Below are 25,559 nucleotides of genomic sequence, written 5' to 3' on the forward strand. Positions count from 1 at the left end.
CTTTCTGACTAACCTTTGGGGGGAAAAATTCTGCAACTCTCCCATTCTAAAAAGCCTACTGGAAGGGAGCAAACTACATTCTAGCATTCTGAATGATAACTGTTTTAATTGTTCAAAAGTATCAATACTTAATAGCGATTTATTTGACAAGTTGAGAACTTCCAGCCATCCCTCAGTCTTGGTTAGAAAATAATTGTGGACAACAGGCTCAGACAGTCTAGTTTAATTATGACGTAAAACAAGTTGGGTGGGGTAGGATCAGAAAGCTGGCATTGGGACCCCTGGCGGCTGGCAGTCTTGGTAGTGTGGGCCTGGGAATGGGAGCAACCCTTCCCCTCCAAGGCAAGGCACAGGCTATTGGCAAGGAGAGATGAGGGTAGGACTCTACTGTCAGACATGCTCAGGGAGGCCAGCTGAAGTGCATGCAATGTAGGGACCATTCTGGCAACTTGAGGTGGAGGCTTCAGGCTGTTCGCAAAGGCTTGTGGTTCACCTGGAAAAAGGGACAACAGTAGATGACACTTGGGAGCCAGATTTAGTCTTCTCCCAGGCCCCACTGGACAAATGGGTTGCAGGGAGGATATGCATTTCCAGGAGTCTTCTAGTTTTTCTGGCACCCTACCTCACCCTTTTGCCAAGCAGTCCCATGTATAACAATAAATTGCTGTGCGTCAACATGGATGGACCAGAGGGTATTATGACAAGTGAAATAAGAAAGACAAACACCATATGATCTCACTTATATGTGCAATCAAAAGAACAAAATGAACAAAAACCCAGGCTCAGATACAGAGAACAAACAGCTGGTTGCCAGAGAAGGGGGGGCATGGGGGGAAGCGAAGGAATTAAGAAGTACAAATTGGTATTTACAAAATAGTCATGGGATGTAAAGTACAGCATAGAGAATATAGTCTATAATATGGTAATAACTATATGGTGCCAGGTGGAGACTAGACTAATCGGGGGGGGATCACTGCATAAATTATATAAATGTCTCACCACTATGCTGTACACCTGAAATTAATAAAAAATGTCAACTGTAATTGAAAAATTAAAAAAAGAAAAGTCTAAAACTCAGAAGCAGAGAGTAGAATGGTCATTGCCAGGAGCTGGAGGAAGGGAAATGGGGAGGTAATGGTCAAAGGGTATAAAGTTTTAATTATACAAGATAAATTCTGGAGATCTGCCACACAGCATAGTGCCTATAGCTAACGACACTACTATATACTGAAAATTTGCTAAGATCTTTTTTGCTTAATCTTATGTTAAGCGTTTTTATCACAAAATAATAATGGGAGGAAACTGGGAGATGAATATTACTATAGCCTTGATGATGGTGATGGCTTCACGGATGTATATTTATCCCAAACTCATCGAATTGTAAACATTAAATGTATACAGCTTTTTACATGCCAATCATATTTCAATAAAGTGGTTTAAAACAACAAACCCAATGAATTACTGAAAGGGTGTGGAAGGAGCCAGAGCTCTGCTTGCACAAGACCCTCCATAGCTCCCAATCTTCCACGGCAGGCCTCCAGGAGGCTCCAAGGAACCCAGCTTGAAGGTCACTGAAATGGTCCAATGCTTGTATTCATATATGTATTTTTTACTTAACACACTTGTATATAGTACTTACTATGTGCCAGTGTTCTAAACACTATGCAAATATTACTTATATGATCCCCTTAACACTTCAACAGGGTAGTTGCTATTATTAGCTGGTGAGGAAACAGGTACAGAGAGCTTGGGAACTCCAAGATCACGGCTATCACACATTGGAGCCAAGATTCATTCACACCGAAACAGTCTGGTTCCAGAGTCCACTCTCTGACCTCTACCATAACCTACAGGTGAATAAACAGGCACCAAGGAAGGCGGTGACATGCCTTGGAATTAAATGTCGACAGGCTGCAACCAGCTTCCTGTTCTAGGGATAGCCGGCCTGGGCTGGGAGCCCAGCTTTCCCAGCTTTCTGACGTGGGCTAAGCTGTGTAACACACTGGAGTTCTGTTTCTTAACTCTGTAAAATGCTACATACTTCAAGAGTAGTTTGATTTTTAAAAACTTTTAACAAAAACCATTTGTGTAGAAACTCAGCACTGTGTCTGGCACAATGAAAGCAATTAATACATGTCAACATGCTGGGCATACCGCATCACGTGCCCCAGAAACCCAGCTATTCTGCTCCACAGCCCCCACCCAAGACCCTCACCTGGGAGATGCTGATGCCGGTGAGTCTCTCCACACTCTCTGGCAGGCGGGTCAGGATGTCCAGTACTTCTCCGGTTACTTTGGCTGCCCCTACAGCCCCACTTCCACTGGACACCAGTGTGATCTTATTGGCTGAGGTCAAGGGACCACTGATCTCTTCTGCCACCTGGTGGGTGAGATGCCCACTCAGCATCTGTGATCCGATCACAGCCCTCCTAAAACGCCTTACCCTGCATTTTAAGATCCTCGTCCTACTGACCATGCCTCCTCACTTTGGTCACTGGCTTATAACTCCCACCCCTAATTTACGATCCCCTAGCTGGGTTCTCCTCAAGCCCCTCACTTCCCCCACTCCCATTCCCTGGCTCTCCTGGTGCCCACACAAGCTCCAAACCTGGGGCAGCTTCTCCAGCAGCATGTCCAGCTGGGCAGCCTCCTGGTACAGCTGGAACGCTTCTGCCTTCTTGGCCATCTGCTCAGCCTCTGCGCGGGCTCGGGCCCCTATGGCAAAGGCCTCAGCCTCCCCACGCATCTGAGGAGGACACAGGATACTGTGATAATGATGGCAGCAGTTAAGCACAAGAAGCCCCAGCTCAACAGCAATGCCCACTTCCCCCACAAGCCAGCAAGAGCCACCTCCTAACTCACCCGCACAGACTCAGCTTCCGCCTCTGCCTGCATAATCAGCTGGGACCTGGGCAAACAAGGGGAGTGAGGGAGCAGCTAAGGGAGGTCCTTGTTCCTGGGGGAAAGCCCGCACCCCTCACCCCCGGTCCCATGCTGGGGGTACAGGCTCCTGCCACCTGAGCCTCTGGGCCAGGGAGGGGGCGTTTACTTCTCTGCCTCCGCAAGGCGCTCCAACTTGAAGCGCTCGGCTTCCGCGGGCTTGCGCACACGGGCCTCCAGCTCCTTCTCTCTGCGGGCGATCTCCTGCTCCTGCACTGCCACCTGCTGGGCCCGCTCCACCACCTGCACCTGTACCCGCTGCTCCTCGATCTGCTGCTTAGTCTTGGCCACCTGGGGAGGAGGGAAGCTCAGCGTCAGAGCTGAAGAGCAAGTGCACAGGAAACAGAGAAGCCAGGGCAGGGCTCCAGGGTGGGACATGAAAACAGCAAGCACATGGAGTCCATCCCCAGTTGGCTCGGCCGGCCCGAGGAGTCCATTTCTGGTACAGAACCAGGGTGGCCTGATCCTCCTCAGAGATGGTCCCTCAGGCAGCCTGTGTCAGAGCTGGCTAGGGCTGGGCCCCAGTCCCTGCGTCCCTCAGGCCAGATGCAGTGTCCCTCCATGAGCTTACTGTTTTTCCATCCTGTGTCCCTCTAGTGTGAGCACCTGGAGGGCCCTGAGCACCTTGAGGCCATCTCCTACCTCTATTCTCTCTCAGATCCATCCCCTTCTCTCCATCTGTGCTGCTGCAACATTAGCGCAAGCCGCCTTCAACTTCAGTCCTGACTACAGCAGTAGCCTCCTACTGACTTTTTTAGGGGCTGGGTGTGGGTGCGTGTGTTATCTTTTTCATTTTTTTTGGTATAGGGTACAAATTCAAAAGGAAAAAAGTAAACAGCGAGAAGTAAGGCTTCCTCCCACCTATTACCTCAAACTACCTAGTTCCTTTCCATAGAAGAACCATTGTGACCAGCTTCTTGAGTTCCTTCCAGGAGCACTCTACAAGCATTTGCAAGAATGTGTAGATACAGAACGCCTATTTAGGCAGATTTCATTTTCTTATTCTTTGTAGAGTGCAGGGAGCAGAACGCTCTTGCCGAGTTGCCAACTCGTCCCACTGCTCAGCTCAGCCATGCACCATCATCCCTGTGGGTCTCACCTACATGAGATGGTGCCCCTGCCTTTACTTGGCTCATCTGTTCACTCCAGCGGAAGGGTGCTTCTGGATATGGCCCCTGTACTGTCTTCGACTTAAAAACGGCAAGCCTGTTCCAAACTGGACTAATGCTCCCTACTAGTCTCTCCCCTCCACCCCTCTTGTTTAGGCCACCTTTCGGTGAAACTCAACCTCCAGGAGCTTCCTTTGAAAGAGTATGTGGGCAATAAGTTTTTTGAGATCTTGCTTCTCTGAGATTTTTATTCTACTTTTCTCTTAGAATTACAGTTAGGTTGAGTACAGGCTACTATGTTGAAATTCATTTTCATCACAGTTTTGAAGGCATTGCTCCATGGTCTTCTAGCTTAAGAAATCTTAAGTCATTTTGATGCCTGACCCTTTGGGATCTGTTTTTTTCTCTCTGGAAGCTTCTAGATCTTTTCTTTGTTCTCAGTGTTCTGAATGTCATTGATATGTTTCAATGTAGATGTTTCCTTCACTGTATTGGGCACTTGATAGGTTGTTCCAATCTAGAAACACACCCTTCAGAACAGATAAACATTTTGGAGTTTTTTCATTTGGTTATTTCCTCCCATTTTCTTTGTTCTGTTGGGTCTACTGCACTGCCCTTTAATATTTTTACCTAATTTCCCTTCAATCGGTTCTGTTCCCATTTTCCAGGAGATTAAAATTTCTCTTCCAACGTGATTTTTTATTTTTTTCATGTCTGCCACCTTACTAATTTCTAAGAGCTGTTTTTTGTTCTGTTCTATATCCTGACTTCCTGGATGTGAATTCTTTTCTTCTTACTGAGCATATTAATACTTTAAAAAGCTTTCTTGGGCTGGCCAACTGGGTCAGTTGGTTAAAAGTTGGTTAAAAGAGCGTGAGCTGTGAGCAACAGGGCTGCTGGTTCGATTCCCACATGGGTGAGTGACGCTGCACCTGAACTGAGCTGTCACTGAGCTGCCAACAGGTGGCCTGATGGCCCAGCTGGTGTAACAACAAGATTGCCTGTTCAACGGTGGGCTATGCCCACCCGCAACTAGGACTGAACTCAGCACCTTGAGCTGCCGCCCGGATGGCTCAGTGGATAGTGTGTGCGCTCTTAACAACAAGGCTGCTGGTTCGACTCCCGCATGGGATGGTGACTACACCCACCCGCAACTAAGATTGAACACAGCACCTTGAGCTTAGAGGCCACGAGATGCCGATGAATTCCCCAATAAAATCTTAAAAAAAAAAAAAAAAAAAAGCTTTCTTCTTCTGCATAGTATGTATCCTTCAAATGTCTTTGCTGTTTGTGGTTTTGGTGTGTCTTCGATGTTGCAGGACCCCCTCACTATCAGGCAATCCTTGCTTGTCTGCTCACAGTGCGGAAGGTCTACAACACTGAAAGGAAACCCTGAATTGTAGGTAAGGCTTGTGGACTTAGAGCTTCACTCTAGAGCAGGGGTTGGCAAACTGCAGCTCATGAGTCATATGCAGCTCTTTGGATGTGGCTCATGAGCCAGTTGCTGGCCCCTGCTCTAGGGTGATCTGGGCAGGCCACTTGTTGAGAAACCTGATTCAGGATCTTTACGTCTTTCCTTCTGGATTGGTCATGTTTTCTAGAGTAATCTTCTGATCTATTCTTTGGAAGATGGAGATTCTGAGAGCTGAGTGGGGTGAGGGGGTGAGGGGAGGCTGCCAGCATTTAGCATTCAGTAAGTGTACAGTCACTTCATGCCCGTTACTGGTGTACCAGGCCCTCACCTGTGTCTGGCTGGCCCCAGGTCACATCCTGTGGTTTACTCTCATCAGCTAATAAACCTCCAGATGTCTACTGGCACAGAGAAGGGACCAGAGAAGGGATTCGGAGGCAGGGAGCCAGAAAAGGGCTCTAGCTGAGAATTCACTCTTCACCTGATTTTGACAGTCTTCATTGCAGCTCCAGGCCCCTGCTGTGCCAACTCCTGTGCCTCAGATCATGTCACTGTTTTCTCCCTGGCACCTTTGTCCTCTGCTGTCTCAGACATGCTTAGTCAATTACCATGGCTTTCCAGCTTCCAAAGTGATGCTATGGTTTCTATTTCCTCTGTTCCCATTCCTTTTTTTTTTTTTTTTAAAGTCACTCTATCAGGTTTTAGTGAGGTTTTGAGAGTGCAATTAGCTGCACTTATCCAATCCATCATCTTTGAAAAAGCTTCAAACGTGTCTCCCTGCTGCCTCTCTTCTGACACTTCTCCAGAGCAGCCAGACTGATCCTTGTAAAGACATGAATTAAACCATAGCACCTCCCTACTTAAAGTTCTCCAATAGCTTTTCATTGTGCTTTGAATTCTAAGTCTCCATCAAGGTTACCTGAACCCTATGTGATCAGGCCCTGCCTGCCTCTTCTTACAGCACACCAGCCATACCCAATCAGAAACCTGCTTTCTGTTTCTGGGACACATCAAGCTCTTTCCTACCTCAGGGCCTTTGCATGTGTCGGTCCTCCTGCCTAGCCACTAGCCATATATGGTTATTTAAATCTAAATTAATTAACATTAAATGAAATTTAAAAATCAGTTCCTCAGTCACATTTCCTCAGCCCCACTTCAAGTGCTCAACATCACAGCGCAAACAGAGCATTTCCATCACCACAAACGTTCTTTTGGAGCATCACTGGCTTAGACACTCAAGAGTGTCTAATTCTTTGCATTGCTGGTTCTTTCTCATCTTCAGGTTTTATTTCGTGTATCATTTCCTCAGTAGCTTTCTCTGACCACCCTGACCTAACATCGTAACCCCCACTGCTTCACATCATCTGTTTATTTCCTTCATAGCAGTTAAACAAGATAATTAGAGCCTACGAAGTTTACTTTACTTGCTTATTAGCTGTGTTCTGTGTTATACTGTAAGCTCTGAGAGGAATATTGCCTCACTCCTATTTACAGCCTCACCTCCAAAACAACGTCTGGAACATAGTAAGTAGGCACTTCACAGATTATTTGTTGACTGAATCATTATTTTCTGATTACCTAGTACAAAGCCTGGCACAAAATGAGGAACTTATAAAAGTTGAATGAAGCCCTAACCAGCCCAATCTGTTGATTTGCAGACAAGGAAAGCCAAGTTTATCCTTAGACCCCACCATGCAACTGGCTTCCACTATGTTACTGCTTCTCAAACTCCAGTATATATACGAATCAACTAGGGATTTTGTTAAAATGCAGATTCTGATTCAGTCTGGGCCGGAGCCTGAGGCTTTGTATTTTTAATCAATATTCCAGTGATGCTGCTGCTGGTATGCAGCCCACACTCAGACTAGCAAAGCACTATGCCATATACAACTACCCCTCCAGCCACTCAGGATTTCATCATCACAACTAGAGATGGTTTGCCCTTTATTATGCTTTCAGCCTGTAGCAACTCTTGGCAAAAACGAATCTCATAATATTGCTATTCTTTGAGTAAAGGTCTCCAAGTATGCTTGATTCCTGTTATTCATGGTAGTTCTGGTCTATAAAGTAGCCGTGAACACTGAATTAGCAAGTACTTACTTTGTTCCTAGGGGAGATACAGGGTTAGGTTCCTATGAGCCTCTGGGCACAACATTTTTATTAATAGATCAATATATAACGTTGTTTTATGAGAGTTGCTGTTTGAAGACACCTTACGTAATAAACATCGTCAATTCATTATCAATGAACACAGAGCCGACAGCGCTATAACACATGCCTGAGTGAAGCTTCTCGAACACAAGTGTTTTCTCCATAAGGCACATCCCAGCCTTCTTGCACTTAGGAATACTAGACACCATTTCAGCACTATGCTTGGGGGCCATTTTAAACAGCAAAACCACCAACGAAGAACACAAAAATGTGAAAAACGTGGCAGGTAATATACTATGAAAATGACACTGTTAACAGTACAAGAGTTGAAAGAAGACTGGATGTCTTCACCCTCAAGAGGTGACAATTGAGACTGTCGCCTCTCTTCACATCTGCAAACATCCACAAAAGTGCTGCGAGTACTAACTTTAGGATTACCAGTAAATTTTAGCGAGTAGGCACGTTCTCAGTATGGAATCGCAGATGAGGACTGACTGTACCTGCTTGCAATACTGAGGGCTGCCCACATCTCACTTTGCAGGATTCAAAGCCCAACTCCATGTTTTCCTTCCTCACACCTTTGATCACTAGGGCTGCCCTGTGCACATGAGAAAAATGCACGCTTTCCTTAGATAGATGCAGACCTATTGGCCCATGACAGAAGGCACAGCTGGGCTAGAACTCAGCTCTGGTTCACTCCTCATCCAGGTGCCCTTGCACAGGACACAACCTGTCCCAAACATATGATCTGCCCTATTGATCATATACCTTCTTGGCCTTTTCTTCGTTTTTCAGCAGAAATGTTTAGGTCTTTTAAATCCTCCTTCTATGGAGGAGCTGGGTCAGAAATGGAGAGCCAGATGAGGAGGTCAGAGTTAGAATATGAGAAAGTGGTGGCCTGAGATGGATGGAGGGCATAGGGCAGGCAAGTCCAGCCCGGCCATCTGCCCAGTGTGGGGGCTCTGACCTGCAGCTGATAGGCCAGGTCAGCCTGTGCCCGGCGGGTGTTGACCTCGATGTCATACGCGGCCTTCTTTAGCTCATAGTCCCTTTGTGCCTTGGCCATCTCAATCTCACTCAGGTACTGTGCGGACACCTTCTCCTGCTTGGCCTTGGCCTCCTGTCCATACAGAGGAGATAGGGAGTCAGAGCAGGGAGAGGAAGGCCCCAGGGCGAAAGCCTGCTGCCCACCAGGCTCCCCTGCCTTTACCCCAGTCCTGGCCCTGTCTACCTTCTGCCAACCCAGTCCCACCAGCCCCCAGTCAGTTGTTGCCCTTCCAGCCCCTCTCTCACCATGTGCCCCAAAAACCCACAGAGACCAAGTGACCCTCATCTCTCTTACCCGGATCCCAGCATCTCTCTTGGCCTCCGCTTCTCCAATCCGAGCATCTTTTTGGACTTGAGCAGTTCGAGCCTTCCCCAAGGAGTGCAAATAGTCCTGTGGGAGAGATGCAGAAATCAGAGTCCTTGGGAGCATTTAAGAGAGGGGAGCAGGGGAACAGAGAGGACCAACTGTCTAGGCTTACCTGATCATCATGAATGTCTTTCAGGGTGTAGCTGACCACGCTGATGCCCATGTTGACCAGGTCTGAGGAGGCCACTTTGAAAACCTGCTCTGAGAATTTCTGCCTGTCTTTATATATTTCCTAAGATAATAGGACAGTGGGAAGGAGGAACTTAAGATCTCAGATGCTCTGGCCACTGTTGCCCACAGACCAGCCCAGTCCTTAGGCCCCCGAGCCTGGCATCCCTCCAGATCCCCGGCCGCTAGGCCCACCTCCACAGTCATGTGTGCCATGATAGCCCTCTGGTGGCCCTCCAGCGTCTCCAGGGCAATGTGGGCAATCTCAGCCTCCGTCTTCCCCAGGAACATCTGGCAGGCTGCTGCCAACATCTCCTTGTTCTGCCCCTGGATTTTCACCTGTAGCCAAAGGAAGGGTAGCAAGGGTGTGGCAGGGGTCTCACCAAGCAGGGAGGAAGCAGGGAGAGAAGGGAGGGGTCAAGTGCCCTGGAGAAAGTGCAACTAACAGAAAATCCTTACAGCTTGGGACAGAGAAGGTGATGGGGGAGTGGACTCTGGGGGAAAGGCTCTGAAAGCCTCACCTGGGCAATGCCAGTGACTGAGATGGGGACCCCATGGCGGGTGTAAACCTTTTCACTCTTGACATTGAGGGTCAATGTGTTGAGAGAGATCCTAGAGGGAAAAAGGAGGGTGGACAGTGAGAAAAAGACGAAAGAAAACTGGGGCTCCCCTTCCCTGGATGTCTTCCTACCCACCTTTGAATCTGCTGGATGCAGGGCAGGACAAAGACTCGTCCCCCAGCCACCATGACTGGGGGGCTCCGGCAGAAACCTGCAAGGTGAGGGGCCAGTGAGCTGCGGGAGCGGCGGCAGAGCTGGAATATGGAAGACGGAAGAACTGGGGGGGAGGGGAGGAACAATCCCCTCGAGGAAATCTGGGAGCTGGAGGGGAGGCAGTCTGGACCTGGGAAGGTTAGCGGTTGGGAATCACAAGCTTGCAGCCATAGGGGGAGGTGGGGGGTTGGGGAGAGGCCAGGCTCGCAGGGGTTTGGGGGTCATTGACTGAGAAGAGAACAATACTTACCGGAGACCACCATGGCCTCATTTGGGCCACAGGTGAAAAACATGGCTCAGGTGGGAGCTGGAGGAGAGGATAGAAAGCCTTTGCAGAAGGGGAAGGGGCGCTGTGGAGTCCACCAGAGTGACTCTCTTTCCCGTCAGTCCCGCCCAGCCTGCAGCCACCACCGCCCAGTTCCTTCCGCATCCAGGGGTCCGCTAAGGCTTATCCCTGTGAAATCCTGCAGACCCCCCCAGAGACTCCCGCCCGCCTGCTAACGGCCAGGGCCAGCCCCTTGCCGCGTCCCCGCCTGCAGTGAGGACGGTTTCTCCCTGATTTACAAAGCTCTCCCACGCCTAAAGGGCCCCAGACTTCGCGCCACCCTCCCCGCCCTTCCACACCTACCTTCCCGGACTCCGGCGGCGGCCGAGGACCTGGGAGCCGAAGCCGGACCACTTACGCACGACCTTTCCGGGAAGCTGGGCAAGCTCGCGAGCTTGCGCCCCCGACCTGGCCGCACCCTGGGGCTGCGGCTACACGACCCCGCCCCCCGCCGCGGCCCCGCCCCTTTCCCGGCATGCCCCGCTCCGAGCCGCAGCCCGCCAACGGGTTTGGTCCCGGCTCCCTCTTCCCCCACCCCCGCCGCGGTGGCTGCCGGCTCCGCCCCCCGGATGCGCGACGTGACCTCCGTGGGCCCGGGCGGGGGACGTTGCCTCATCTTGGATATGCCCGGCGGCAACCAACTGGGAAAACCGCAGACTGGGCAACGAACGTCTGCGTCCGGTCACGGGATGCTGGGTTCCGTGACCCGGAACGAGGGGCTCCGGGGCCCTGAAGAGCGCCTCCTGGGGCCGTCCTGGCGCCCAAGGTGGGGAGGAGCGGGGAATTGCCGCTGACAAAGATACACTCAAATCACTGCTAACTGTAAAATCGAGTTTATTTGTGTTCACAGAACATACAGGGCGACCCCACAGCCGCCCCTGAGAGCCCCCACCCTGCACCCCATGGCCACCCTTTGGGGGCAACTTCGAGGAGATCGAAGGCCAAGGACCTTATTCCCAATGGTCCGCCGCAGCTTCATACAGTAGACTCACTCAGAGGGTTGAGATGCTGGGGGGTAGAAAGTCAACCCCTAAACCTGCGACCCTCCACCGTCTTTAACTCCCAGCCCGGGCGCCTTCCGGACCCCGTCTCCATCTCCCTCCATCTAGGCGCATCCACCAAATCCCACCAAGCTCAATAAATACCAAGAGGCCTACATTTGCTGCAGGGTGCACGTCTCGCACCCTCGCATAAATTAAAATAAATATTACATACAACCCTCTATCACTTAGGGGACATACATAAATACATATAAATATCAGGGACAATGAGACATAAATTAACGCCGCCCTCCTCGTCCTTCCCTGCCCGGCCTGGCCCCGGCATGTCCGCGCGTGGCCCATCCGGGCGCAGGGTGGCGGCTCCCCTGTAGTGTTGAGTGAGAGTTGCCTCGGGAGTCCCAGTTTGGGATACGCTGTCGCGCACCAGATACATACACCTGGTGTTTCTTAGGCTTTTCAGACTCCTGTTGGGGGGGTGTGGGGAGTCACGGTTAGAAGGCAGCGGGGTGTTGCTGGAGGAAAGTGCTGAGGTCCAGAGCGTAGTCCGAGGGCTCCGCGGTCAGATTAAGGGGCTCGAGAGCCAGGGACGCAGGAGTGGACGCCGGGGGCGCGGCGCTGGGGGTGTCCTCCCGGGCTAGGGGCGCCGGCACACCTTCTTCAGCCATCAGGATCTGGCAGAAGACAACGGTGAGCAGGAGAAAGAGGAGCCTTTTGGCAGGGTTCGGATCCTCGGCAGGCAGCTGGCGCCGGACCTGAGGGGTGACAACAAAGGGAACAGGTCAGCTCAGGGTCCCGATGTCTGGCCGTTCTCCCACCCCGACCCTCACCCCAGCTGCACACTTCGGCGACACTCACCACTCGCGGGTAGAGGACCCTACGGCTGCGCTTTCGGGGCCCGCGGGAGACGCTGGGGCGCGCGGCGGAGGCCACTGCAGGCTCGGGGAGAGGATCGAAGGTGAAGATCTCAGGACCGGAGCCCCTCCGGGGTCCCGGGCTGGTGGAGGGTACAGGGGTCGGGGCCCGCAGGACTGTCATGGTGGGGAGGGAGCTGCGAGAGCGACACATTGCGTGCTGAGCAGAGCAGAAGGACGAGTGCGAACACGCAGCAGAGTTGAGCTCGTTTAAGAGTGCCTGATAATTGGGCGGGCCCTTCTCAACTCCACCCCGGCTGCGACCGGTAGGCAGGCTGAGACTGGCTGGAAATTCCGACGATTAAGCAAAGGGAGGGGGTTGGAGACTTGGCCTGTCAACCCTAGGTGCCCAAGTGTGTGCTGTGAGTGTGTGAGTTGTGAGTGGGGGTGGGTGAGATCCCGGGCTGCAGGCACATGTTGGGACATGTGGCAGCTGGAGAGGGGCCCACACACAGTTAGCTTGGGAGATGGTTCAGTCACAGGCCCCATCTCTAGGGAGGTAGCAGGGTTTCCATAAGGAAGTCTGGCCATCCTGCTACAATACTAATTGTAGTATTCAATGAACCACGGTTACACAGGTACATTCACACACTTGTAGATACACACAAAGAACACACACTCCAAGAGGGAAGTCATTACAGAAATAGTCAAGCAGCATAAGAAAAGTGAACACACTAGTACATGCAGACCCAACCCTGCCTGTCTTAGAACACAGGAAAACACACATACAAACATTCACACACACACCACATTGTAGGGGTGGAAATTTTTTCTCTTCTTCCCTTCTAGGTTTTTTAGTTGGCCTAATAATTAATTGACATAAGACATTAACAGGATGAAAACAAATTTAATTACATACTTATGGGAGTCCATGAAGACCTGAGACTCAAAGACAGGTAGTTGAGGCTTATATGCCATCCTAAGGAATGGGGGCTAAGGAATGGGATAGGGTTCCAGGGTTCACAGGGAGGAGGGCAGTTCACAGGAAGACAAGAAAAGCAGATTTTTGGTGATCAGATGTTTGCCCTGTCAAGCCTGCAAATCTTTCAGATAAAAAAGTTCCCTGGTAATAGCTCTCTTCCTGATATAGGCCCCTAATAAATTCTTTTAGGCAATTAAGGGAGAGGTGAAAAGCTTTTCCTGAGTCTGCTGGGTCTTGATTGCCTTCAACTCAATCCACATGCCAAAGTGGCACAATTTGGGGTGGCATATTGTGCCCCCCTTCAACATGCACATGACACACATACACAGCAAAGGAGCAGAGACCGCACAGGACAACCCAGCAAAGTTACCCACTTGGATGTTCGTACAAAGTTGGGACAGAGGACCAGAAAATACAAAGCAGAAGGTTAGCAGTCACCCAGACTTGCCCCCTGTTATTTGGATCAAATAACAAAATTCATTCGAAGAGCATTTTAAATTGTGAGGCATTACGCAAATGTTGTGGTAATGGTAGTAACTCAACTTACGACAAAACTTACACATTTTCATAACTCAGTTGCTCATGAACAGAATTTAACATCTTTAGGGCATTCACGGTGCAAGACACCCTTGTTAAAGGTACTGTTGAGAGTGCTGAGGTTGGTTTCTGCGTGCGTGCCGCTGAGGGAGGCAAGCCAGATACAACGGGCACCTCAGGGGTGGGCCTGATCAGAACTCTTTGAGTGTCCTAAGAAAATGGAAGACAATATAAGGGGAACTCAAAAAAGCTAGTGTTCACTAATGAATGAGGAGGCTGCACGGAAGAGTGGATGTGAGATGACCTTGAGTAGTGGATGGGAAACCACAGATTCAGATGCAGATGGTGACTGTGAGAAAGAGAATGGAATCAGCAAAGGCCTTGAGCTGGAAAAGTACAGGATGTGTTTGGGGAATCACAATCAAAACAATCCTGGAGTAAGTTCCCAGTAAAGGAGTAGTGGGAAGTCATGAGGGCTGGGAAGGAGTTAGGCAAAGTGGGGAGAGCTTAGCTGCCAGGCCAGGAATCTAAATGTGACTAGATGGAGCTTGTGGGCATGGGATGACATAACAGGACACTTCAAGCCAGGAGCTGAGAGGGATGAGGAGCGTGCCCTGGATGGGGAGACATTGAGGCAAGGGCTATTATAGAGGTGCAGTAGAAGGTGACAGGGCCTGAATGGGCCATGGCAGAGGAACCAAGACAAGGGGATGGCGCTAAGTGACATTCCTAGCATGAGATCACAAGAATTTAACAATAGGATGGGTTTCGGTAGAGTCAGGGAGCATGGAGAGGGAGGTGCTGACAGCAGAGAGTGAAGGGAGCAAAGCTGACTCTAGAGGTTTGAAGTGCCTTGGGCTCAGATCTTTACACTGGATGATACTATGCCTGATACACATGGTGAGCACACACATGACCCCTTCATTAGAGACCGTGTCACACATACCTTTGTGTCCGCCATAGAATCTAGCATGGGGCCTTGCGTGTACTAGTAAATCAGTAATCTTGATAAATGAAAGTTGAAAATGCAGAACTAAAAATGCATGCACTGGCTGGGTCACCCCAAGCTTTTGAGGCATGGATACATTTCTTCAAACTCAACATACAAATTTATAACATTTTAATAAAGCTGGAACAATTCTTACACAGACACCAAACAAGGAACACCTTAAGGGCATTTTTCAACCAAGGTTGTGTTGGGATGCAAACAAGGGGACAGCCCCACAATTGGGCTAGAAATCAATATATTATTGCTTCATAGGCCTATATGTTGCTTTGTTTTATACCCACAATGTCTATCTAAACACATGGTACCTCTTTAGTATTACACACTTTTTCCTAACAGGCATAAAACACACCTCCTCTACAAAGATATCCCTTTCCCACACCTGCCTTTCACACCCGCTATCATTCTTACATCTACACCCAAGCACAGAGAGCCTGCATACCCACCTACACCCTTATTCCAAGGCAACCTGCCCACTACACAACGACCAACATAAATCCATGATTATTTACATGTGTGGACAGACCCACATGCCCAAACAGACATAAACTGGGTGCTGGGGTGGGGGAGGGGGTAGATAGGGATAATGGAAGAAAACTGCTTGGTGGGAGAGAGGGGGAGGCACCCAGATCAGGAATGCATACTTGTTTATGATGGAAAATTTCTCCAGGCCATTAGGCCGGGGAGGGGAAATGAAAGGAGGATGTCAGGACCTTGTCTCACCACTACCTCCCACATCTGGAATCAAGGCTCCAGCTGGTCCTAGTTATCCTCACTGTCCTTCTGGCACAGAGAGACCTTTCTCTGTAGCAAGAGCAGAATGGGACAAAGAGAAGAACTAGAGAAGCCAGACAGCTTGCCATTCCTTCTGCTACCCTCAGAGACCCAGGGTTCTGCCCCACCCCACCCCCTCCACACAGGAAGCTAGGAAACGGTTGAGAGTGAATCATTAAGCCAATAAGGGAGTGCAGAGGTGAGGGCTGAGGAATGAGTTAAGGCCAGAAAGGGCCAGGGGCTGAGACCAACAGCTGGACTGGTTCTCTCTGCCCTAATCCTAGGAGAACAGGCCCTTAGGCCCATCCACTTCAGCTCTCCTTGTTTTCTTCCCTCTTCCTGAGATCACCCTGTTCCTTCATTCCCCTCCTTTGACCTGTTATTGTGACCTCCCACTAACCTCTTTCTTAGCCCCTTGTTTGTTTGCTTCATAACACTCACCATGGTGGTGTATCATTTTGTGTATCTGTTTACTTTTTGTTGTTACGTGTCTCCCCCACTGGAATATGATCTCCATGAGTATCCAGGAGCACATCTGCCCTTTTCCTCACGATATTTCCATGGGATCTCCAGTACTAGGCCTTGCACCTAGTGGGGGCTTCATAAAAGCTCTTCACTCCATCTTCTCCGAGGGGGGGCATCTCATCCCCAGAGGTGTCTGTTTACACGGCTGTGCCCCTTCAGAGGCCCCCAGATTCCTTCTTCACAGAGGAGGTTGGGGGGTGCTCAGCTGAAGCTCAGGAATCACTGTGGAGGCGATGAAGCAAAGCCCGGCCCTCACCCCTTGTCAGCCTCTGACGTGAGGGGGAGCCAGACCTGTGCCCCACTTGTAGTACTGCTGCATCAGGAGCCAGGCTAGAATGGGAGACAAAGGTGATGGGAGGAGGCGGAATGGGCAGGGGAGGGGGGGCAGATGTTTGGAAGTGGGAGTTTTTCAGAAAGAGAAGCAGGGATGGAGGATGAAGCAGGGTCCTGGGATCAGGGCATGGAAACGAAAGCTCTTAGCTGCACCTGGCCCTTAGTAGGTGCTCAGGAACTATTCGCTGATTTGAGATAGAAATGTCAAGTAAGAAACATCCAAACCTGTAGAGAACTTGAATGCGTTTATCTGAGCCAAACTGATGACAATGGCCGAGAAGCAAAATTTCAACGGATTAAGAAAGTGTTCTGGAGAATGGCAGTTTTGCAGTTTATTTTATACATTAGAATCAAAGGAGGAGACGTAAGGAGGGGTACATGAAATCCACTGTGTTCTGGCCTAGAATTAACCCCAGGTCGCTCGCAAAAGGTGAAAGAATTCACAGACTCATAAAATTAGGAGAGCAAAGGAAGTTTAATTAAAGGTCGGGCAGGGAGAGAATGCCCGTGTCCAAAGATGACAGCTGCCGTGGGTTTCTGTTTAAAAGACAAATACTGGTAAAAGGGAGTTTGCCAGGCCAGAGTCTGATAGGGACAGCTGCAGTGGGAGGTAGGGAGAAAAACACCGGTGGGGGGATGGGGAGGCCGGTCACCAGGGGCAGACTGTTAAGAGTGGACAGCTGCGCTGATCTTTAGGTTACCTTTTTCTTATATAGTAAAGGGGGAGTTGGTCAGGCAGGTTTGAGGGCTGACTTTCTTTCTGGGGTCTGGTCTGTTTGAAGACAATGTTATCCCGGGGCTCCAGACTCAGACTTGGCCATCGTGGCCTGGGACTTTATGTGTTACTAGGGAAAACTGCAAGGGAGTTGTAAGTTGGATTCCAATGTCTGGGCACCTGAGGATTAAGAAATTGCTCTTAAAAAAATTGCTCTTTTCAGGTTAGGATTTTGTTAAATGGATTCATGAGGTATGGGAACAGAATAGAGTTCTTAAGTCAATCAGTGAGGGGAGGAACAAAGAGGAAACAGCTGAATATCAGGATGGATTTAACTGCAAACTAAGTCTAATTACAGGTGGCTAGATAGCAAGCTATGTGGTGAGTCAAAATGCAAACTAGCTAAGTCTAACTGCATTATTGATTTACCAAATTTCACCCTTACACATTGGTGGTAGATTAAAGGTGTGGGCGAAAACAAAGTGGGGAAATCTCTGGGATTGGATCAAAAGTAAAACAGAGAGACACATACTTCTTTTACATTGGTGGGCACAGGATAGCTAGTTAACATTTACAGCACATAGAGATGGTATCCGGGGAACAAGATAACAATGAGGGGTTCTGTAGTCTGATGCTCTGGTGTGGTGGGTTGTGCCCTGAGGGATCTGGAAAAAGGGATGACTGACATTCCAAGGGTATGTTGTTTTAGATGCAAAAAGACAATAGACAGGCTTATTTGAGGTAAAGGTTGACCTTTGTCAAGGAAGCTACAGGCCAAGGATGTGACTACAGGCCATGACCTGCTTTTAGTTAGGAACTTTTTTGTTCAGACCATCCTGTGTGGTTAATTTTGGTCTCTGTTTGTAGGAGGGCCTGCCATGCAGGCCTCCCCTGAGCTTGTCAGGTTTAGTATGTGGCCCCTTTTTCGTTCACAGAAAGGAAACATGGGGTAGCAAAAAGGGCATATTATCATCTAGTGGTGTTAGAGCCAACTGGGTTTAAATCCCAGCTCTGCTACTTATGTGATATTGGGCCAGCTACTTAACTTCTCTGAGAATGTTCCCTCAATTGAAAAGTAGGCAAATTGGCCTTAACGTTATTGCAAAGATTAAGAATATGAATTTACTGTTCCTCGAGGGTGCCTGTTCTGTGGTGGCCATTATTATGATCATGGGAAGAGGGGCTGCTTTGGAGCAGATGGGAGCAGCAGTGAGTAAATCCAGGAGTAGGAAGCCAGGATGAGAAAATAGCCTCCAAGTGCTGAGATCATCAGGAGAAATGATTTCGCTTTCTTTTTTTGTCCTGCCTTCCCTCCTTCTCTATCTCAGGCTGTGTTTATGGCTTTTTCTTTTCTTCAGGGAAGCAGACGCCTGCATTCTTAGTTCTTGTTCAGCCAATGTGAGTGCTTTTAAACACCCTTCCCCTGGCTCTCATGCATACACGCATGCTAGCCGGGACAGTGCTCGCCAGAGGCTTAGGAGTAGGTCAGGGGGTAAGTTCTTGACAGCAAGTTAATAAGTGATCCCGAGGGGCCGGCCAAGTGGCGTGTTGGGTAAGAGTTGGCTTGGGACACCAGCTCTGAGCAGCAGGGCCCAGGTTCGGATCCCACATGAGGGCCAGTGATACTGCACCCTCTACAGCTAAGATGGTGAGCAATAGCTCAACCTGGAGCTGGGCTGCCATGAGTCGCCGGCGACGACGTAGGATGCAGTGGACTGCAATGGGCTCCCATAAGCTACTGTGCGGCGTGAGCTGCCAAGAGCCACTGAGAGAGGCCGTCCAGTGGCCTGCAACCGATCTGCCTCACCCGGGAAGAGTGCAATGATAATACCAACATGGGCCAGTAAGGTGATGTCCTCCATAACTAGACTGAAGAACAAAAGGATAGCAACTTGTCTGTTCCCCTTCCCCGATTCCCCAATAAAAAAAAAATCTTTAAAATAAATAAATAAATAAGTGACCCCGAAAGACTTCATTCTGGCCTTAGGAGGGCCAAGATCAGGCCAGGGCACTTCTCCCTGATGCGAAAGGATGGCAAGAGAGCCTGAAGCCCCAAGACAAGTTCACAGAAGGATGTGTCCCTGCCCTGGGATGCAGCTCACCACAACTCAGCCAAAATTCCCTGGGAAGAGGACCCAGCCCCCGCCCCCATTCTTGTGTCAATACTGGCTTCCTAGCACCCCAGTGTTGCAGCTCCTCTCTCTGGCCTCAGTTTCCTTCCCACCTGATTATCACCCCATGAGAGCAGGACTTTATGTGTCTTGCTCACTGCTGTATTTCCAGAGCCTGGAATGTGCTTCTCAGTACAGGCTGCCCAAGAAGGCTAGAAATGGAGAGCTCTTTAGTTCCTTTGTGCTGCTGTTCACAGGGAAACAGCCTGTATCTCTCCAAAACTTGCTCTAATGTCAACATTGGAGAATATGATTGAGATTTAATTCAAAGTATAATCATGGAGGGAAAAGTGCAACAAATGTCCCACCTTTTCAGACCCTGTATTTATTGGATGAGTTGATCTCTAACTCAAGGGTTTAGATTAAAGGCTCTCAAATGAGTCTGCCTCCTCTGCAAGCCCATGATTCAAAAGTGTCTCCCATGTGTGCTCAAAAGTCAGACGTGCCTCCCTCCTATTTTTCTTTGAAGGTTGAGAGGGGCCCAGGCCCCATCCTCCCAGTGAGGCCTGTGTGGGCAGGCGGATACTGGGGGCCTGGCCCACTTCCAGCTCCTGGCCTGCTGAGTGAGGATCTCGTGTTAGCACTGGGATTGACCAGCTGCCAAGGGGTGATCCCTGCGGCGGTTTTCTGGGAAGGGTAGATGCCTGTGTGACTCAGAACCAAGTTAGGGAAAAAACAAGCTCACTCAATTGCTGGCACCCTCCTGCCTGGCCTGGCTTTGACCATGATCTCATGAAAGAGGAAGCTGGGCCTGGCAGGTCCCCTTCATGTTTTCTCTCCATGGCCTCATAAATTCCCTAGAGTGTCTGGGCCTTTTGCTGCTGTCATCCTGGCTCCCGGTAGCCTTGGCCCTTTTTTTTTTTTTTTTAAAGATTTTTTTGGCAAATAGGGGGATGGGAATAGCACTGGGAAATTGGGGGAGGGGAACAGACAAGTTGCTGTCCTGTTGTTCTTCAGTCTAGTTGTGGAGGACGTTGCTTCACTGGCCCAAGTTGGCACCATCATAGCGCTCTTCCCGGGCGAGGTAGATCAGTAGCCGGCTTCTGGACAGCCGCTCACGCGGGCTGCTGGCCACACACAAGGTAGCCCATGGCAGCCCACCACAGCAGGGGCTGCAGCCTATGCTGTCGCCAGCGACTCACAAAAGCCCAGCTCCAGGTTGAGCTGTTGTTCAGCATCTTAGCTGTAGAGAGCGGTGTCACTGGCCCTCATACGTGGAATCTGAACTGGGGCCCTCTGGCGTCCCAAGCCAGCTCTTAACCATCGCGCCACTCCGCCAGCCTGCCTTGGCCCTTTTATGACACTCTCCCTTCCTACATGATTGGTCAGTTGTTCCCCCTTTTGGAATCCCACCCAGCACAAAAGGGAATTGCTCACAAGGGAGGGTTGTAAATATCATTGTATCCCCTTGGCTCTATTAATCTCCTCCACCATGGCCCATGGCCATCTGGGTTTGCTCCTAGAAACGCGCATCTCTGAAACAGATCAAGTGGTGCTAACCCTGAGAGCCTGAATTAAGAGCTTGTTTAGGAGCTAGGGTTCCCCAGTTTAGGAAAGAAACAGGACCTCCCAAATTGCCAGGCAACTGAGCTACCCTCAGGGCTGCAATATCCTAGTTGAGACTTACTTACGTAATACTTCTGGTATTCAGTGTTGCGGGGAACCCAGACAGGGAGACAGGACACCAAGGCTTGGGAAGCAACTTTTATTAGTGCCGGCACAGGCTCAACGGATTTACATCCAGAGGCTGATCCCCGACCCGGGTGGGACTAGGGGATATATATCCTGAGGTTTCCAGGTTGGCAGCTAAGATTTATTATTAGGACATGTGGCCATTGTGCCAGTTCCTGACTGGCTCCCGGGTGAGGTAGGAATTCGGAAATATTAAACGCGGAAGTCTTGATGACCATATAGTCCAGGAATGTCTTTGTCTGAAGCCCACTGGAAATCCTTAGTGACCACATGGTCTGGGAAGGCCTTTGTCTAGGGCCCACTGCCACATCAGAACAATGCACTAGAAGAAAGGCACCTTTTATTGGGTTGTCGGAAAAGTCAAGAAGCATTTTTGCAACAAAAAAACATAGAAAAATGCGTCATGACTTTTCCGACAACCCAATATTTCAATGGAAATGATGACAAGGATGGGCCACAAAGAAACTTCCTAACTCCTGCCTTCCATCCATCTTCAATGCCTTCCCAGAGCTTTGTTGTTAAAATATGAACTTGACCATGTCAGTGCCTGCTTCTTCTATGCTTCCAACTCTCAAGTGGGGCCTACATTGGTCTCCCAACCTGAACCTAGGCAAGTTCATGGGCTTCTCTCTCAACACCTCTGTTGTTTTCCCCATGCCCTGAGATAGGGCATCATGTCTCATTTTGTGTTTTTTTCTCACACACGCCACACTCTTACCCATAGGACCCTTTACACATGCTGTTTCCTCTCCATGCTCCTGGGAAAACCCTACTCTCACTCCCCCATCTACTTTGTACATAAATCTCTTGAAGCATCAAACACAGCATATTATAGTCAATTGTCTGTTGATCTCTTTGATTGCCTGGAAGTGCACATAACATTGTGATGCAGCCATTTTGATGCCAGGGACCTCTCGACAAGGCAAAAAGAGTTATTAAATTGTCAGTATTTAAAGAAAATCAGTAAGAAATGTATAAACCAGGTATTCTCAACCCATCCCTGTGGGCTGTGCTTATCCTTAGTCCTACTTCCACCCTTTCACATAGAATTTGGTAGTGCTTGGTGATATTACATTTGTTTTTAAAGCCAGGTATATTAAATATACCTTACATACAATAAAATCCATCCCTTTTAGGAATACAGTTTGATGAGTTTTGACAAACTCATACATATAGTTGGATAAATGTCACCACAATCATGCTGTAGAATATTTCATTTCACTGCTTTAGAAAGTTCCTTATGCCCCTTTGTAGTTACTACTGTCTTTCCACTCCCAGCCCCTCATGATTCTGATCTGATTTCTGCTCCTGCAGTTTTGCCTATTCTAGAATGTCATATAAATAAAACTATAGTAGGTGCTCTTCTGTGTCTGGAGTCTTCTGCTTGGTTTGTTGTCAGAGAGTGGGCCCTTCTCGGCGCAAAGTCCAGGTCCTTGGCAACTCGAGCAAAGAATTGAACAAGATGCCAGAGTAAAGTACTGAAAAAGTAGTTTATTCGAAGGGATAGTACATTTCAAAGAGTTTGGAGCGGGCAACGCATAAAGGCTCAAAAAAAGGGAGGAAGGGGTTCAAAAGGGAAGAAGTGGTAAAAAAGAGCAGGGCAGACTTCCCAGGACTTGGAGTTTTTATCCCCTTTCTCTAGAATGGGCTGTTCCCCTTTGGGCGTGGGACCACTTAATTGGCACCTGTGATTCACAAGAGGTACTGTGCAGGTGCGATTGACTGGTCTGATCTAGTTTGGCATTTTGTGCCCATTTGTTTTCCCACAGGGGCAGGTAATTACAATACATAGGGGAGTTTTGGGTGGAGAGGGGATATCCCATTGGCAGTCGCACTCCGTGGGACTGCAGGAATACAGTGACCCAATGCCTGCCTCTAAATGCCTGCCTAGTTTTCCCTTTGAAAGACGTGATCCCCATAAAATCTCTATGGGAAGCTGAGGGACAGGATGTCTTTTCTTCTGTATCTGCTTCCTGCTGGGCAGGGGCATAGAGTTATCTCTGCCTATTTGGGGGATTCACAGAACTCTCACCCTATCTGATCTCAGATGAGAGGAAGAGGTCTTGCGCTAGGCCTGGAAGACTGTGTTGGCTTCTTTGGTTGTGACTGGCAATCTCGTTGGGATATTCTCTGTATCCCCAAGGCCCCTGAATTAGGAAAAATAGATTTTAATTAATAAATCTGTTAGCTCACATGAAGCCTGTGTCCATTCAGTCCGTCATTCAGGTGACATCAATTGTCTGGGACCAGAATGGGTTTGGAAAGAATCATTAGGCTTACTGGCCTGGGGGATATTGGGAAGTCACAGGCTCTCAAGTAGTTATCTGAAGCAAGGGTAGGAGCTTGCTATTGTTTAGGATTCAGAAACTGATTTACAAAGCAATCAAGAAGCAGGGGGATAGGAGAATTCTATGATTCAGGCTAGGAGCAGTCTTTAGTCTAGGATTAACAAACTGGTTAGAAAAGTAATCAAAGCCAGGGGCTATGAAACTAAGAAACTAGGGAGGAGACTTAACATTTCTATATTTAACATTTCTACAGGAAAGAACACTTAAAAATTTCTGAGTGGTAGTGGGGCTACTTGGTTGGCCAGTAACAGTATAGTATTCTGTGATTCATCCATGTTCTTGCTGAATCAGTAGTTCTTTCCTTTTGATTTCTGAATAGTATTTCCTTGTATAAATATACTACAGTTTGCTTATTCATTCATAATGATGGGCATTTTTTTTCTTGTTTTTGGCTATTATGAATAAAGCTGCTATGAACATTCATATACAACCTCTTTTGTGGACATGTGCGCTTATTGCTCAAGTAAATATCTGTAGTAGTAAGTATATTCATATTTAACTTTATAAGAAAGTGCCAGGCTGTTTTCCAAAGTGGTTTATCATCTTACACTCTGATGGGACTGTTTTGAGGAAGCTGCATCAAAATGTCATGTCATTGTTGTGAATTTCTGCATCAGTCTGCAAGTCAAAATGTTTTCTTTGTCAGAGCTTAGGTTTGCACATAGGTTACCTCAGGGGACAGGGATGCGCTGGAATGCAGTCATCCCTGGACTGAACAGCAGGCAAATCCTCAGGATGCTACAGTAGCTTCAAGGCCCAGCAGCGGCTCCAGGAGCAGCCCCGCTTCCTGCCCAGACCACGCTCTGGCTCCATATCTTTCGATCTGCCGGTCCCCCCACACTCAGCATCTGCTGCGTGATTGGCCTGGGGCCTGGGGCATAGTGTAAAGTAACACTTGTGCACACTGCTCAGGTACATACTGTAGGCCTGTTCTTAGTGCTCTACATGAAAAATTCATCCAATCTTCACAGCCCCCTACTGTTATTATTATCCGTATCTTCATTTTACAGACGAGGAAAACGAGAGTTTCGATGGGGCTGCTCACTTCTTCAAGAAGTATTAGTGGGAATGAGATCAGAACCCTGGTCTAATCCAGAGGTGCAGCACATTGGTCAGAGAGTAGACGCTGGAGCCAGTCCGCTCGGGTTCACTTCCGTTCTAATGCATCTCATTTTCACAGTAAGCCTCTGAGAAGAGGGCCTTTATATTATCCATTTTCAAGGCGGAGGAGGTACACAGCAGGGGGGTGCAGAGCTGGGAATGGCATCCAGGAAGTTTGGCTCCAGAGACACAGCTACCAACTTATGTTTCCTGCCTCTCAACCATCCTCATTATTAAAGTTATTCAGCTCACTGCCCTAGCTCTTTGTGTCTTTGGGATTTTACATTGCTCTGATGTTTGCTTCCTTGCCTGTGTCTCACTTTCAAACTCTGAACAGGTTGTGCACATACTCCTAAGGGAAGAATAATCTAGTCTGGCAGCCCTGTTGGGCATACTCACTGCTGGCGTACCGTTGGCTTCTTGCCAGCCCTTGGGAACTGACTCTAGCTCAGGCAAGGATCCGATTCCAGCAGGTGAAGTTGGGAGGTGAAGTAATCTGCAGGGTGACCCATGCCTAAGAAATCTCCTCCAGCTACTTTTCTCAAGAGGATGTAATGTAGCCAGAAGACACGTTACCGTCTTGAGGCCATCTCAAAAGATTATTTGCTTCCCCAAACAAATTTTGAGCTCTTTCAAATGAGAGTCTAATAATTGAACCTATTGTTAGGACTTAGTAACTGCACCTGACTCAATAGATATTGGTTGAATGATGAATGAATGACTACTGAATGAACGAACAAATGAATAAAGAAATGTGGATTCTCTTCATTTAGCTCTGTGTTGTCCCATATGGTAGCATGTGGCTATTTCAATTTTAAAATTTAATAAATCTTAAAATTCAGTTTCTTATTTGCATCAGTCACATTTCAAGTGCACAATAACCACATGTGGCTACTAGTTACCATATGAGACACTGCAGATATAGAATATTTCCATCATCACAGAAAATTCAATTGGACAGCACTGGGCCAGATGATGGATGAGATAAGAAGGAAAAATTCCGCATTGGGAAAAAATTTATGGTAGGCTGATGACTTTCTTCACTTTAAAAACCGTTAAGATTAGTCCTCCTCATTAGATTATATCACATACTGCCCATTCAGAGGTCTAGAAACCACTTCTTTAGAAATCTATCATTGAAAAAGGGAAGCATATTTCTGATCACATCCATGCCCCAAAATTCTGTGAAAAAGAAGACAGGAGTTTGAAGGGGGAACTAAAGCTGCTGAGTT

At 48.6% G+C, this 25,559-nt stretch overlaps 3 protein-coding genes across 6 annotated transcripts in view; 1 reads left to right on the forward strand and 2 right to left on the reverse strand.

Moving 5' to 3' along the window:
• The window catches only part of LOC109376095 (tubulin beta-4B chain-like), a 5,596-nt gene extending 5,222 nt beyond the window's left edge, over positions 1–374 (forward strand). The window contains exon 5 of the mRNA XM_019631798.1: positions 343–374. Coding sequence (XP_019487343.1) covers positions 343–374 — 32 coding nt within the window. The remainder of the gene's footprint in view (positions 1–342) is intronic.
• On the reverse strand, positions 209–10,746 carry FLOT1 (flotillin 1). Of its 4 annotated transcripts, none has more exons than XM_019631867.1 (13): positions 10,595–10,746; positions 10,217–10,273; positions 9,889–9,964; positions 9,715–9,805; positions 9,389–9,532; positions 9,138–9,257; positions 8,954–9,049; positions 8,579–8,731; positions 3,050–3,231; positions 2,863–2,908; positions 2,609–2,746; positions 2,216–2,380; positions 209–493 (listed from the first exon to the last, which is right to left on the reverse strand). In XM_019631867.1, the coding sequence occupies exons 2-13, from the start codon at positions 10,257–10,259 to the stop codon at positions 464–466; spliced, it is 1,284 nt and encodes a 427-aa protein (XP_019487412.1). In that variant the 5' UTR covers positions 10,260–10,273; positions 10,595–10,746; the 3' UTR covers positions 209–463. The 4 variants fall into 4 exon arrangements, with proteins under 4 accessions (XP_019487412.1, XP_019487410.1, XP_019487413.1 ...); XM_019631865.1 differs by having other exon boundaries at positions 9,889–10,007; XM_019631868.1 differs by having other exon boundaries at positions 10,217–10,294.
• Positions 10,747–11,108: 362 nt separating this feature from the next.
• IER3 (immediate early response 3) lies at positions 11,109–12,417 on the reverse strand. The gene is made up of 2 exons (XM_019631800.1): positions 12,148–12,417; positions 11,109–12,044 (listed from the first exon to the last, which is right to left on the reverse strand). The coding sequence occupies exons 1-2, from the start codon at positions 12,355–12,357 to the stop codon at positions 11,784–11,786; spliced, it is 471 nt and encodes a 156-aa protein (XP_019487345.1). The 5' UTR covers positions 12,358–12,417; the 3' UTR covers positions 11,109–11,783.
• Positions 12,418–25,559: the final 13,142 nt, after the last annotated feature.

This window comes from Hipposideros armiger, unplaced genomic scaffold (assembly GCF_001890085.2).
Source record: "Hipposideros armiger isolate ML-2016 unplaced genomic scaffold, ASM189008v1 scaffold_1050, whole genome shotgun sequence".
Lineage (NCBI taxonomy): Eukaryota > Metazoa > Chordata > Mammalia > Chiroptera > Hipposideridae > Hipposideros > Hipposideros armiger.